At 36.3% G+C, this 15,053-nt stretch overlaps 1 protein-coding gene across 1 annotated transcript in view; it reads left to right on the top strand.

The window, feature by feature from the left end:
* The window catches only part of LOC142630624 (amine oxidase [copper-containing] zeta, peroxisomal-like), a 50,379-nt gene that overhangs the window by 31,343 nt on the left and 3,983 nt on the right, over positions 1-15,053 (top strand). The window contains exons 1-7 of the mRNA XM_075804649.1: positions 1,321-1,555; positions 4,996-5,105; positions 5,219-5,524; positions 6,412-6,524; positions 6,633-6,963; positions 7,055-7,270; positions 7,360-7,596. Coding sequence (XP_075660764.1) covers positions 1,321-1,555; positions 4,996-5,105; positions 5,219-5,524; positions 6,412-6,524; positions 6,633-6,963; positions 7,055-7,270; positions 7,360-7,596 — 1,548 coding nt within the window. Of the gene's footprint in view, positions 1,556-4,995; positions 5,106-5,218; positions 5,525-6,411; positions 6,525-6,632; positions 6,964-7,054; positions 7,271-7,359; positions 7,597-15,053 lie in introns of the transcript that reaches the window.

Below are 15,053 nucleotides of genomic sequence, written 5' to 3'. Positions count from 1 at the left end.
GATTTGATAAATTTCAAGACTAACATAAATTTTATCAATTTCAAATTATATAGTTTGAAAAATATAGTTGTTGGGAAGGAATAAAAAAAATTAAAGAATGATTAAAGAAAGAATAAAAAAATTATGAAAAAATAAAATTTAAATGTTATAGAGAAAGGGACAAAGAACATATTGAAATATGTATTTAAAAAATTTAAAGAGATTGTTGGAGATGCTAATACATGTCCATTACCCTTCTTCTCATTCAATAGGGAGCTTCACACATATATACACTTAGATTAAGTTAGAGTAAACTTTCTATCTTGTATTAAAAAAAAAAAAAAGTTAACCACCATGTACCCTTGACGTAGTGGTCATTTCATAAATATAAGTTCTTATAGGATAGGAGACAAGGGTTAGAGTTCAATTATAAATATTATTTTAAAAATAATAATAATAAATTTAGAACAATCAAGTATTTAAATTCAATTGGAGACTTTAATAAACTTAAAATATTGTAAATTCTCTTATTGTTGAATAAAATATTTGAGATTTGAACACAGCCTACAAAAAAAAATCAATTAATATCTTGACCTGATGATAAAAAACGATCATCATGAAAATGATATTATAGGTTAAATTTAACAACATATATAAAAGTATTGTATCTAAGTTTATGCGTTAATTAATTTTTTGTTACTTTCTAGTTTCTAATGTAATGAGACCCGTTTAATTTATTTTTAATCTTCCCTAAAAAAAAAAAAAAAACTTTTTTAACTAGTGCAACGGCCATTAACATATTCTAATAAAAACATCAAAGAATTGTCCTAAAAGGTCTCATGATATCTTAGATTCAAAACTTTTTGCTGACATTTTGGGGCAACTCTAATGAGATTTCTTCTGTAATAACCTAATGCATGTGAGATGAGAGGTTTGTATGCATTTAGAAACTTGTTTGTTAAAAAAAAAAAAAATACCAAAAAAAAAAACACTTTAGCAATTAGCAATGACGCACGTGTTCCTTCTATATAAATAAACCCCCCACCCATGTCTCTTTCCCTCCACGGCCTCTCTCTTTTTTCATTTCTATTGCGTCCAGATCACTCTCTCTTTCACATTTTCTTTGATAATTCTTCGTCGGTGAGTTACAAATTCTTGAATATACAGTGCCCTAACAAGCCCTGAGAGCAAGAGCAATAACTTTGATAGAGAGAGAGAGAGGTGGTTGTGAGAGAGAGTTGGGGAGAGTGTGGATGAGCTAGCTAGCTGCGATTGCTGTATTTCAGAGGATTGCATTGAGACCTATTGCGGTGGATTTGGAGAGCTAGTTAACCCTTTACAATGGCCTCAGTTGCGAAAAAAATGACTGTCTCTGCTTCTTGCTGTATCAACAACGATCTTTCATCTTCTTCTTCTTCAATTTCTAGAAACCCTACGGAGGCTGCTCTGATCTTGGCCAATCCACTGGCGGCAGCCCCGGTATCAGCTTCTGCCTCCGCCAATGCCACCCAAGTTTGGACCATGGCCTCCTCCGCCAATGGTAGAGACGAAAAGCCCGCACCTGTCTTCTCCAAAGGTCCTCCCTCTTCCTTTCTGTATATATTGTTGAGTTCTGTATCTTTTTTTGTCAGGTTTTGAGTTCTTGTAATATTATAAGAATAGTGAAAGATCAGAGAGAAATGGTAAGGTATTGCCTGAGCTTAAACTAACATATCCATTTCAGTTTTGCAATTTTTATTTTATTTCTGTATTGTTTTTGGTAAGTTTTTATATTTCTTCAAAGAACTATATATCACACCTATAAAAAATAAATAAATAAATAAATAAAAGAAAATGTTTGGGAAAAAAAAAACTTTTATTGTTTTATGTACTGTAACTTTCATCTTATTGTCATGGTTGTCGATTCTTTTTTAAAAGTCTGTGTTTTATGCTTCTGATTTTATCTTGAACAATATAGTTTTTTTTTTTTTTACAAAAATTTATTGTTACTCAAAAATTCATTGTGATTGTGTATTTTCCATGATATTTTGGACACATCTTGACTTTTGACAAATGTATAATTAATTGTACCTTAACCTATAACCTTAGGGCACTCATTAACAAAAACTTATAATCAATTCTAACGTAAAAGCTAATGAGTGATGTACCATTTTCCTCTCCCAAAAACAAAACCCGATACTTCTAAAAAGAAAAAATAAAACACGATAATAAAAAAGTATCTCAGACGCTCCACTCCATTGATTTCAATTTCCAACAGCAACTTAAGAACCTCTCACAACTACGGTTCCTTAATTTTAACCTTAAGAACCATTTTATGTAAAAAATAAGAAATAAGTATTTACAAACTATGCTCAAACTGTGAATCGGTTCAAGTCAAAGCAAATTTAAAAAAAAAAAAAAAAGTATTTACACGCTATGCTTACACCAGCTAATCGCCATTGTTGAAGCTTCAACGAATCAACCCCCATGAGATGCTATCAAATGTTGTCAACATTCGGATTAGTTTGGCACTGAATGCATTTTACAAAAAAAGAAAAAGAAAAAGAAAGGAGCACGGTGATGACTGACAACGCAATTACTGGACGATGTGGTGGAGAGAGAGAGTGAGTGGAATATGTGCAATGTTGTTAAGATACTTGAGAAGTTTGAAATGAAAACTGCGTTTATGAGAGAGAGTGAAATCTGTTTGTTTAGAGGGCGTTTGGATCCAAGTTTCTGCGTCCACGTCCGCGTTTTGCTTTTTTTTTTTTTTTTTTTTTTAACCCAGCCGCAAGGTTTGACTTTTCAGCCATGAACAGTGCATAAATGCACTGTTCATGGGTCCCACAAATTTTACTTTTCAGCAACTTTTTCATTAAAAATGGGTCTCACGGTACTATTCACACATTTAAAAATTATTTTGCTACAGTGTTTTCAGTTTTCAGTTTTCAATTTCAGCAAAATAAGTTCTATCCAAACAGACTCTTAGTGACTTGGGAAGATAAAAGAAAAAGTTTTGGCTTGAGGAAACCTTGGGAAGATAAAGACAGAAAAAACACGTAGGTGAGAAAATTTAGGAGAGAGATAAAAGATGGAGATATTAAGTTAATTTGAATTTTGAAAGGTATAACGAATTTAAAACCTATTTTTATAGCAAAATTTGCGGAATAGCATGTTTTTAGAAATTCTTTTGGAAAGTAGCTTATGGACGAAGTTAATTAGTTAAGTATACTGTTTTTGGAATTTGAATTTGTTAAATTCGAGTTTAGGTTGGAATTCGAGTTGGGCAAACTCGAGTTCCAATTAGTATTGGTACATTCTGCTTGAAACTCAAGTTCTAGCCTAAATTCAATTTCCAAAAACAGTTTTCTTAACTAATTAACTTTAGCCACATGCTATTCACTATTTTTTTTTTTTTTCTAAAATGGTACTATTTTATAAATTTTGCCAATTTTTACAAACTACTTCCCCCATTCCCACTTCCTCTTGGTATGTGGTTTTCATTTATTGATTTTTTAAGTTATAAAATGTGTTGAAATGATATTCGATTATCTATGAAATTATAACTACACATAAAAGAAAGTACGAACTTATCACTTGGATTTGTAAAAAATTCATGACAATTTATATAGATTTTTACCAAATAGTAATTATATATATATATATATGTAAATAATATATACTAGTCTCATTATATGTACTCTGCATGTGCGATAAGACTCTTTTTTTATTTTGAGTTTAACATAATTTTTCAATTTGAATTAATCTATTGTTAGTGAGATTATACAGGAAAAAAAATTTAGTGAGTAAATTGTTGGGTTTAGTGTGTGATAGTTTTCAAAAAAAAAAATGTATCAAATGTGCATGATATATATTTAAATAGAAAGTGTGCTAAATTTTATGAAAAAATTTCCCTGGTAGTTTTTTTGTTTTTGAATTTTGTTGAATTACAATTTTAACCCTATTATTTATTTTTTAAGAATAAGGATTATCTAATTAGATTGTGGATATTTTTGACATTTTTTGAATCCATAACTAACTTTTTGAATCCTCTTAATATATATATATATATATATATATATATATATATATATATATATATATATATATATAATTCAAGTTTGCTTAGAATTTAATACTTGCCTATGAAATTTATGACATGAAAAATACATTTGCAAGATATATATATATATATATATATTTGGACTATTTTAGTCAAGTTTTCACTCTTTACTAAAAATAAAATATTTATTTTTATTTGATATAATTATTAAATAAATTATGATATTATCACGATTCAATATCGATTTGACCTTAAAAACCTTGAATCTCTCTCTTGCCTGATTCTTTGAGCGGTCCGAGATTCAAAACCACGATCTCATGATGCCCATATGGCCCTCTCCAGGGTCTTGATATTCCCAATTTCAGGTTGATGGCAGTCAAAATTTGGAGGAAAGAAATTGAAAAGAACATACTTGTGATGCGATAAAAGAGAAAGTCTAATTCGAAGCCTAGGGTAAATTTTGTTAAGTTAAACTCATAACAACCTTCAACATAATCCTTTTGGCTGACCTTTTTATCAACTTTGTGGTGTCTTCATCTTCAAATAATGAAATAATTATACATGTTATGTCCTTGCCGTAACATGTAGTCTATAACTAATTTATAGTGTAAGTCAAGCTTGAGCTGCTTAATTGCTTTCTTTTATAATTTTAAGTATTCTTTTCTTCAAAAACAATAAAATATAAAACACCCTAAAAGAATCTACTTGATTCTATTTTTCAACCTTTTCCTCATAAAAAAAAACAGGAAAATAAATTAATAAATGTCAATACAATTAAATTCCAACTAAACATCAAACACAAGACTAAAATTAAACCTTTTGAAAATATTACTGCTATGTTTTTAGATTTATTTTTAAGTATTTTTTCTTGTGTATCGCACGAGTTAGCTACTAGTTTTATTAATTGTGAAAACTGAACCTTTGTTATTTTCTGCTTTCTTAATCACTCTTGTTTATTACATTTGGTTCTGCAGCGATCCCACTAATGCCGAGGACTCAAACAAGTCACCCTTTGGATCCTTTATCTGCCACTGAGATCTGTGTGGCAATTGCAACCGTCAGGGCAGCTGGTGCCACACCTGAGGTTGTTTATCACACTATGATTTGATATTTACTTAGGAAGATGTGTTTGCTATGTATATTAATGCATTTGATTTTGCTTTTGAAGTGGTGAACTAATCAATATTCCCGTTTCAGGTCAGAGATAGCATGCGCTTTATAGAAGCAGTTCTGGATGAACCGAACAAACATGTTGTTGCTTTGGCAGATGCTTATTTCTTTCCCCCTTTTCAACCATCTTTAGTTCCGAAAACCAGAGGTGGACCCAGAATCCCTACCAAGCTCCCTCCTAGGCGAGCCAGACTTGTTGTCTACAACAAAAAGTCAAATGAGACGAGTGTATGGATTGTCGAGTTATCAGAAGTAGATGCTGTAACCTGTGGTGGACACCAAAGGGGAAAAGTAATATTATCACATGTTATTCCAGATGTTCAGCCTTCAATGGTATGCTTATCTTTAATCACATTTTATCTTGTACTATATACTTGCAGGTTTTGGTGCCATATCGGCTAAAAATAATAACATAAGATTAGAGTTTGAAATATTGGATAACTTACAATCAACTGAACTTTCTGTCACTGAGGAACAAGCAGAATGAAAGGAAAAGCATTACAATTGTTGCCACCTTCTCTTTTCCCGCTTTTTTTTTTTTTTTTTCCTTCTTTGGTCAATATGTAATATGTAGAAGAGCTATGTTGCTAGTATTCAACACAAATGCCAAATATTATATCAAAATTATTTTGCTCATTTATAATTGATCACTTTATTCTTAAGTAAAGTTTGAGAGGTAGGAAATGGCATGCGATTGTTACTTTCTGTTTTGTAATGTTAGCATCATGGATGCCTACAAAGGTACTAAGTATTAAATTACTTATGTATTATGGTTGAATTCGCCTATTATGTGTACTACAAACCTTATAAAACCATAAAAAGCATCCCTTACGAGAAAATTTGCAGTTTGTCTTTTCTGAACTTGCTGTACTCTGAAAACAGAATTTGCTTCATAGAGTAATCATACCTCAGAACCTGTAAGATAAGTTTCATATTAGAAGTCAACCAATGTGCATGAGTTGGATTTTGCAATTTTAAGCTTTCTTAATGCAAATAGAACTGACAAACCCACAGAAAAGGATAAAAGAACATCAATTTGGTTGGGTTTTGTTTCACATGGTCTGGCTCTAAAGTCTAAACTGCGCACCCTAGTTTCATTGTTACTCTGAAAAATTGCTGTTCCCAATCTTAGATCCTGGTGTTTTCTGGAAGAGATTTACCATTTATTTCAATTTGTTTTTTGAATACCTTTTAAATTTTATTTGATTCAAATAAATCAGGATGTTATGGAACATACTGAATGTGAAGCTGTTGTGAAAGACTTCCCTCCATTTAGGGAGGCAATGAAGAGGAGGGGTATCGAAGACATGAATCTTGTGATGGTCGATCCATGGTAGTCCAAATTCTGAACCCAGTGGTTTCAGCTGATGTTCTATATAGATAAGTAATTAATTTGTGGCATGCTCTGCTGTTAACCTTGCCTTTACATATACCGATGCAGGAGTGTTGGTTATCACAGTGAAGCTGATGCTCCTAAACGAAGACTTATAAGACCACTTATATACTGTAGAACTGAGAGTGACTGCCCAATGGAAAATGCATACGCACGCCCAGTTGACGGCATCCATGCAATTGTTGATATGCAAAATATGGTAGTAATTGAGTTTGAAGACCGTAAACTTGTGCCCTTACCCCCAGCTGATCCATTGAGAAATTACACTCCTGGTGAAACCAGAGGTGGTGTTGATCGAAGTGATGTTAAACCTTTACAAATTGTTCAGCATGAAGGTCCGAGCTTCCGTGTTAATGGCTACTTTGTAGAATGGCAGAAGGTATATTTTGTTTTTTCAGTTAGGTTATTAATTTCTATCAAAGTTCAGAAACTTATGCAGAACATTCTTCCTATTTTGTTGTGGTTGGCAGTGGAATTTCCGCATTGGTTTCACTCCTAGAGAGGGTTTGGTTATATATTCTATTGCATATGTTGATGGTAGTCGAGGTCGAAGACCTGTGGCTCACAGGTTGAGTTTCGTGGAGATGGTTGTGCCTTATGGAGATCCATATGATCCCCATTACAGAAAAAATGCCTTTGATGCAGGGGAAGACGGCCTTGGAAAAAATGCAAACTCACTTAAGAAGGTTTAGAATTGTAATTCATTATATTTGATTTTTGACTACTTGCTATACCATGGAATTTAATTTGTGTGAAACAAAACTACCACTCACAGGGGTGTGACTGTTTGGGATATATCAAATACTTTGATGCCCACTTCACAAATTTTACTGGCGGTGTTGAAACAATTGAAAATTGTGTCTGTTTGCACGAAGAGGATCATGGAATATTATGGAAGCATCAAGACTGGAGAACAGGATTAGCAGAAGTTCGAAGGTCTAGACGACTTTCAGTGTCTTTTATATGTACCGTGGGTAATTATGAGTATGGATTTTACTGGCACTTTTATCAGGCAAGTTGAAGACCATTTTGTTTGCATGTAATACGCATTCATTTCTATAACTGTCAATTTGCTGGCCTGGAAAAAAGTTTTAGATCATATAAAATTATATAGGCTCCCATCATATTTACGGTAGGATTCTACATATCATTAACAGTTAACGCATTCTGCCTTTACTTTCCTCAGGGTTTCAAGGTTTTTATATATTGAGTTATGTTGCATGGACACAGTCAAGGGTGCGAGCATGATACGGGTATGGGGGTACGACATTTTGAAAAAAATTAGGGTACGGTAGGGTTGGGGTACGATTATTAATTAATTAATTAAAATTTATTTTTAGGTATATTTTAAATATTTTTGAACATAATTTATATTTATTTTAAGATTTAAAATTAAAAAAACTTATCAATTAATTGTTCAGTACTTATTTTGTCTACAATGTTTCAATTTAATAATAATAAAAATTATATCACAGCAATAATACATAACTGAATAAATTATTTTACCTAAAGATATTTCAACTTAACGAATATTAAATAGAAAAATTACTTACAACTAGCAGGCAAGTCACAATAAAATAAAATAGGGCAAATTACAACTTACCCACCTGTGGTTTACTCAAAATTCAACTTACCTATATGTGGTTTGATTTTTGACACTTCATCCATTTGTGGTCCTTTTTGTTAGTGTTCCGTAACCCACCTCCTCACTTGTCTTTAGACTAACATCTAATATGCCAAAATCACAACACAAAACAGATTAAATATCCTTTCTCCTCAAAAACACTCACATTTTCACCCACTCAAAACTGAGGAAGAAGGAGACCATTGAAGAAGGTGAGCTCAAAATCTCTCAATTTTGTGGGTCTGTCGGAATCATCTAGGTATTTCAGATGAGGATTCGTCTGTTGTGGGTATGGTTGAACACATCTCTCAGTGCAAAGATCTAAAGATCTGGATTATGACCATCTTTGTACATATTTGAAAAACTTATTTTTTGAGCATTGGTTGGTTTCCAAAGGGACTAGCAAGCATAGTCGTCCAAGGGGCTTTGTAAATTTAATGTTTAGGCTTAATTTGCAGGGAGCAATGATAGAAGAGGATTCCAAAATAGTTACATGGATGCTTTGAGAAATCCCAAATTGATTTACTGATTGAACTAGCATGTTGATGCTAAGTTGCTAATGCTAAGGTGTTTTGATATTAAAGGAGCATGCATGGATGGTAATGGGGTGGGGTTAGTTTGAAGGATGGGGTCTTCACCACTGTCCTATATTGTTTTGTCTTACCTTATTCCCGCCTCGCCTAGCATGGTAGACAAAATTTTCTTACCTCATCCCCACCCCTTCAGGCCCCCTAAAGCCCTGCCCCACCTCGTAAAACTCTACTTCTTATTAATTTGCCCACTACTATTACAATTATTTTTACTAAAACCTATTTCGTTAATAAAAATATACTTTAAATTGCAAATAAATTTATCCTATCAAATCAAACTAGTTTTAGCAAAACTTGAATAATATTATTAAAGTGTTTAACAAAACAATATCACAACAAAAATAAAAATCTCATAATACAAAATCAATGGTTCAATAGTATATAAATTTGTTTACAATAAAGACAAAAGAAAATGTTAAAATTGGTACCTTATTTCCAACTTTGTTAGAGAAAAAAGAGAGGCATAAAGTCTTGTTGGGTAGAATAAAATTAGATGATGATATGTTTGTTTAAATAGTAGGGTATTAGAGTATGAAAAATTTACAATTTAAGCTTTATCAATGTTGGGCGGGGTAGATTGGATCTAAAAAGTCTAAATCTATCTCTGCCCGGCCTCGTGGTGCGGGGCTAAAATCTCGTCCCATTCCTGCCCCACCACCTTTGTGGGGAGAGGCGAAATCATCATTCCTTGCATGATTTGTTTAAATTTCGGCTAAACCACATGTGGTTAAATTGAAAATTACCCAATCTTTAATTTCTTTAGGATAATATATGTTGGCTTATGTTCCTGGGGTCATCATCTTCAGCATAGCTATGCATTGTGAACCTGTCTAACCATCATCTGACATTTTAAATTATTTAGGTATCAAGCCCGACTTCAGGATAAGTTACCTCTAACATTGAGAGTATCGCCAAAATTTTAAAGAGATAGATACACATGTGCTTGGCAATAAACAGGGTGAGCAATAAATAGGGACTTAAATCTTCGATGGTCTCCTTCTTCCTTGGTTTGATTGGGTGAACAAGTGTGAGAGTGTTTTTGAGGAGAGGGAGTGTTTGATTTGTTTTGTATTTTGATTTTAGCATATAAGAGGTTTGAGTTTTGATTTTGGCATACATATAAGAGTTTAGTGTGACGACAAGTGGAGAGGTGGGTTATAAAGTACCCCGTGCTCCTAGAGCCACTCAAAGCACCCAGGCGTCAGCGGAGATGAAGGCAAGCCGGTCCTCTCATTCATGGGAAAGGAAAGATACGAAATCAGATTTTGATTTCAAAATCACAACTCCTAATGCTTTGGTCTTTACAGCGGGTAGCTCCAGTAATCCGAACCTATGCATACCTGTAGATGAGGAAAGTAGTGCTCGCAAAGATCAGGAATTAATGGTGGGTGATGAAGTCATGAACTCTGATGATTTTGATTCAGCTCCGGTCCAAAACCCAGTACACGGCTACTCTAATGCACCCCTTATTGTAAAGGAGACTGTTGAGGACCCGGTGGCTGCAGCTTCGTTGAAGATCACCAACACTGTCCTCAGAAAAATTGATCCCAAGCTCAGACCTTCTAAGGCTGGAGGCAATGGAAAGTCCGCAGCTTGTACTGATCAAGATGTGGGTTTAGTAAATCAAGAGGCTATCCCTGATGTCTGCCCGATGACAAGTCAACATGAGGAGTCGATCCTTATGCAGGTTGACGATGGAGGTACTTCCCCTACCTCTCTGTCGACTTGTGTTTCTCTCCTTTCCCTTTATTTTAGTTATGAATATTGTAATATGGAATTGTCGGGGAGCTTTAAGCCCCTCGCTTTCATAGTTTTGTTCATAATTTAGTTCAGATGCATTCCACACTATTTTGATCATAACGGAAACTAAGGTTAGTGGCCGGAGAGCCAAAGATATCACTCGATCGGCTTAATTTTGATGGGGCGATTCATGCCAATAACATTGGTTTTCTTGGCGGTTTATGGGTTCTTTGGGACTCAACTCAAGTGGTTATCTCCGAGCTAGCATCATCGAGCAAGAGATACATGCTATGGTTCAAGACCTCTCCTCCAAATCCTCCTCAAGGTTGCTCGCTATTTATGCAAGTCCCGGATACGCGAAAGACGGTTATTGTGGGATAATTTGTCTCGGGTTGCGAGCTTCATTCTCTTCCTTGGATTATTCTTTGGAGATTTCAATGAAGTGCTTACCGAGAGAAGATAAATATGGGGGTAGACCTATTAACATCTCTAGAGCAATCAAGTTTCAAGATTGCCTAAATAATTGCCGGATGTTTGATATGGGTTTCTCACGTCCTCGCTTCACTTGGTCTAATCGGCAACCCCTTACCCACCTCATCCAAGAAAGAATTGATAGGGTTTTTGCAAAATGCGATTGGAATGTGCTCTATCCGTGGCTGTCCGTCATTTGGAGCGTTCCCATTCCGATCATTGCCCCATTGTCCTTTCTTTGCATCATGACCGAGGGACCCCCTTTCCCAAGCCTTTCCGGTTTCAACCAATGTGGTTATCCCAACTCCTCCTTTCCGGACGGTTAGGGAGGCTTGGGCAAATGGCCTTCCAATTTACCCGGTGCAATCACCTCTTTTACTACCGTGCCAAAAGTTTGGAATAGGGATACCTTTGGTAATATTTTCCATAGAAAGCGTAGAATTTGTGCAAGACTAAAGGGAGTGCGATCGGCATTAGGAAGCAATCCTAACAATTTCCTTATTAACTGAAAAGTCCCTTTTAGAGGAATTATCTTCTGTTGCTTCCTTGGAAGCAGTTATTGGAGTATGAAATCTAGAATCTCTTGGGTTATAGATGGAGACAGAATACGGCGTTCTTTCACAACTCACGCTGATCCGCCGCAAGAGAAATCGTATTTCTAGCTTGAAAGATCGTATGGGTAATTGGGCCGAATGGGGCTCCCGAGATTGCCGACTTTATTAGACAAGGTTTTCTTGAGTTATTTACTACCTCTCAATGCTTTGCCCATAGGCAAGTTTGGCAGCCCCCTTTTGGAAGTGTACACTTCAAGCCGATGACATTTCTAGGTTGGAACTTCCAAGTCTCGATGCTGAAATTTTATTTGCTCTCCAATCTCTCAAACCTTATAAAGCTCCCGGTCTGATGGGGGCATGCTGGATTTTTCCGGCGCTTTTGGAGGGTTGTGGGTAATTCAGTGAAGGATGAAATCAAGAATGTGTTCAACACGGGAACGGTGCGAGTATCTTAATAGAACCTTGATTACTCTTATTCCCAAATGCAGTACATGAGTCTCTAAATAATTATCGTCCCATCGGGTTGTGTAACACGGGTATAAAATCATAACCAAGGCTGATTGTGGGTCGCATCCGTCCGTTATTGGACAACCTTATATCTCCTCTTCAATCGGCTTTTGTTCCTAAGAGGAAAGGTATTGATAATGCTATTATTGTCCGGGGAGTTGGTGCATTCTATGTCCAATAAGAAAGGCCGACATGGTTTAATGGCAATAAAAATTGATTTAGAAAAAGCCTATGACCGCCTTGAGTGGAGTTTCATTAGAGACACCTTAGCTCTCTACAAGTTTCCTAGTCACCTTATTTCTCTCATTATGAGCTGTGTCTCCTCCTCATCCATCTCAATTTTGTTCAATGGTGGGGCTTTGGATCCTTTCCAACCTTCAAGAGGAATAAGGCAAGGCGACCCTCTCTCTCCTTACCTTTTCATTTTGTGTATGGAGGTTCTAGGAGCTCTTATTTCAGAAAAATGTGAGGACAAGCTTTGGGACCCTATTCCGGCTTCCAGAGGTGGTTTGGCCTTTTCTCACCTATTTTTTGCGGACGATCTGGTTCTCTTTGCAAAGGCTGATGTTAAGAATTGTCAAGCTGTGAGGGATGTTTTAGACACCTTTTGCGGGTTATCTGGTCAAAAGGTTAGTGCAGATAAATCTCGGGTGTTTTTCTCTCCAAATCTGCCTCAGCATCATAGAGAGGAGTTGTGCAACATTTTAGAGTTTCGGTCCACCCCTTCCTTGGGGAATTACCTTGGCATTCCTATAAAACATACGGCAATTCCTCAAGATTTTGGTTCTGTTATAGAGCGTGTTCAAGGCCGTCTTGCGGGGTGGAAAACTCATCTTCTTTCCTTTGCAGGGAGACTTGTGTTGACCAAAGCTACTCTTTCCACTATCCCTTATTATGTTATGCAAAGTGCTGCCCTCCCTGCTAAGGTAACTCAAACAGTGGATAGACTTTGTCGTAACTTTATTTGGGGCACGACGGAAACCAAAAAGAAACTTCACCTGATCAGCTGGAAGAAGATCACCAAACCCAAAGTTAATGGGGGTCTCGGCCTTCAATCAGCCAAGGAAAGGAACTCAGCTCTGCTTGCCAAGCTTAATTGGCGGTTTCATCAAGAAAAAGACTCCCTTTGGGCTAGAGTGCTCTCCCAAAAATATATCATTCGAAGGAGGCGTTCTCCTAATACTTCTAGATCTTGTTCATCAGGCGGCAATCATGAGAGGGGAGGCTATTTTTAACGAGGGGTATAAAATGGATAGCGGGTTATGATAGTAAGTTATCTTTTTGGCATGATAAATGGTTGAGTGATGGTACAGCTTAGAAGCCTTATTAATGGCCCTCTGCGGAAATGAGGAGACCTTACTTTTAAGAGATGTAGTGCACCACGGTTCACGGAACTTGGATGTTATTTCATTCAATTTTCCTCATTCCTAAGGCGAGAAAATTAAGGCTACTCCTATTCCTATGTCGACGCAGTGTTGATCACATTTCTTGGTGCTCTTCACCCGATGGGGAGTTTGATATAAAGGAGGCTTACAAAATTTGGCTTGTGTTGTTCATGATCCCCATCTCGTTTGAGCCTTTTATGGGGAATTGGGTGTGGAAATCTATTACTCGCCCAAGATCAAGTGTTTCCTTTGGCGTGCATTCATAATAGTCTTCCCGCTAGAGAAGTTCTTGGATCGAGAGGCTGACTATTCCCACTTCTTGCCCTACGTGTAACGGGGACGTTGAATCAATAATCCACATTTTGCGTGATTGCCCTCTTGCCAAAGATTTACGGGATTCTTTTCCTTTCACCGTGCCACACCGACCTCTTTTATGGTTCTAGTTTAACAGATTGGCTTCGATTAAATTGTACTAAGTATCACTCTTCAGATCGGGTATATCTTGGAGCATCTTCTTTCCTTTTGGAGTGTGGGGCCTCGGCTCGACGCAACAATGTCATCTTTAGAGATTCAGGGCCCCAAAAATCTTTAAAGGTGGAAACTATAGCCAAAGCTCTTTGAGTTTGCCTTCCTCGGCTTGAATGATAAACTTCAACGCAACTTATCTATCATCCGGGTGCGGTGGCATTCCCCCACGACGGTTGGTATAAGTTAAATTCAGATGGTTCTTCATTGGGCAACCACAGTAAGGGGCGGTGGAGAGTGGAATCATTCGCAACTCCTGTGGAGAATGGGTTAGTGGCTATGCTCGAGCAATTGGGTGTACTACAAGTGTGGCGGCGGAGTTATGGTCTCTTAGGGATGGGATTAATCTCTGCATTGATTTAAACTTGGAGAATGTCATATTTGAACTTGATGCTAAACTGGTGGTGGATCTGCTTTTGAAAGATGAGAGTAGTCCGAATGGTAATGAAGTTATCATGGCTGACTGTAAGGAAGGTTTGAAGAGGATTCCAAGGGTCAAAATTCAGCATTGCTTTAGGGAAGCTAATAAATGCGCCGACGCGCTTGCTAGAAGAGGCGCGGTTAGTCCTCATGATTTTGTTGTTTTTCAATTTCCTCCAGCTGATGTGGCCTTGCTGGCTAGTCTTGATGCAGCTGGTACATTGTATGAGCGTCTTTGCTCTAATGTTTCTCTTAGTTAGTTTTGCTTAATGTTATTGCCTGATTACCAAAAAAAAAAATAGAAACAACCATAGGTGAATAAACTGTTAAAATCAAACTACAAATAGGTAGATTAAATTTCGGACAGACGATTGGTAGGTAAGTTGTAACGTGCCGTTAACTCAAGTCACTGCAAATGCTAAGCTAAACGACAAAACAAACAAATTACCAAAAAAAAAAAACAGTTCACAACTACAAATCCTAGACAAGAACGAAAGCAAAAAAAACCAAGAGAGAAAACCCAAACGCAGAAAACCAAAATGAAAAAAGAAAAGAAAGAAGAGAAAACCCAGGTTGAGCGCCAGACCCAGGGCCAGATGGTGAGAGAGAAACTAACCGGCGGAGCCTCAGTGACGTTGGAGGGGCTTCATTCA

Source organism: Castanea sativa, chromosome 4 (genome assembly GCF_040712315.1).
Source record: "Castanea sativa cultivar Marrone di Chiusa Pesio chromosome 4, ASM4071231v1".
Classification (NCBI taxonomy): domain Eukaryota; kingdom Viridiplantae; phylum Streptophyta; class Magnoliopsida; order Fagales; family Fagaceae; genus Castanea; species Castanea sativa.
This window is presented reverse-complemented; position numbering and strand designations above follow the sequence as displayed.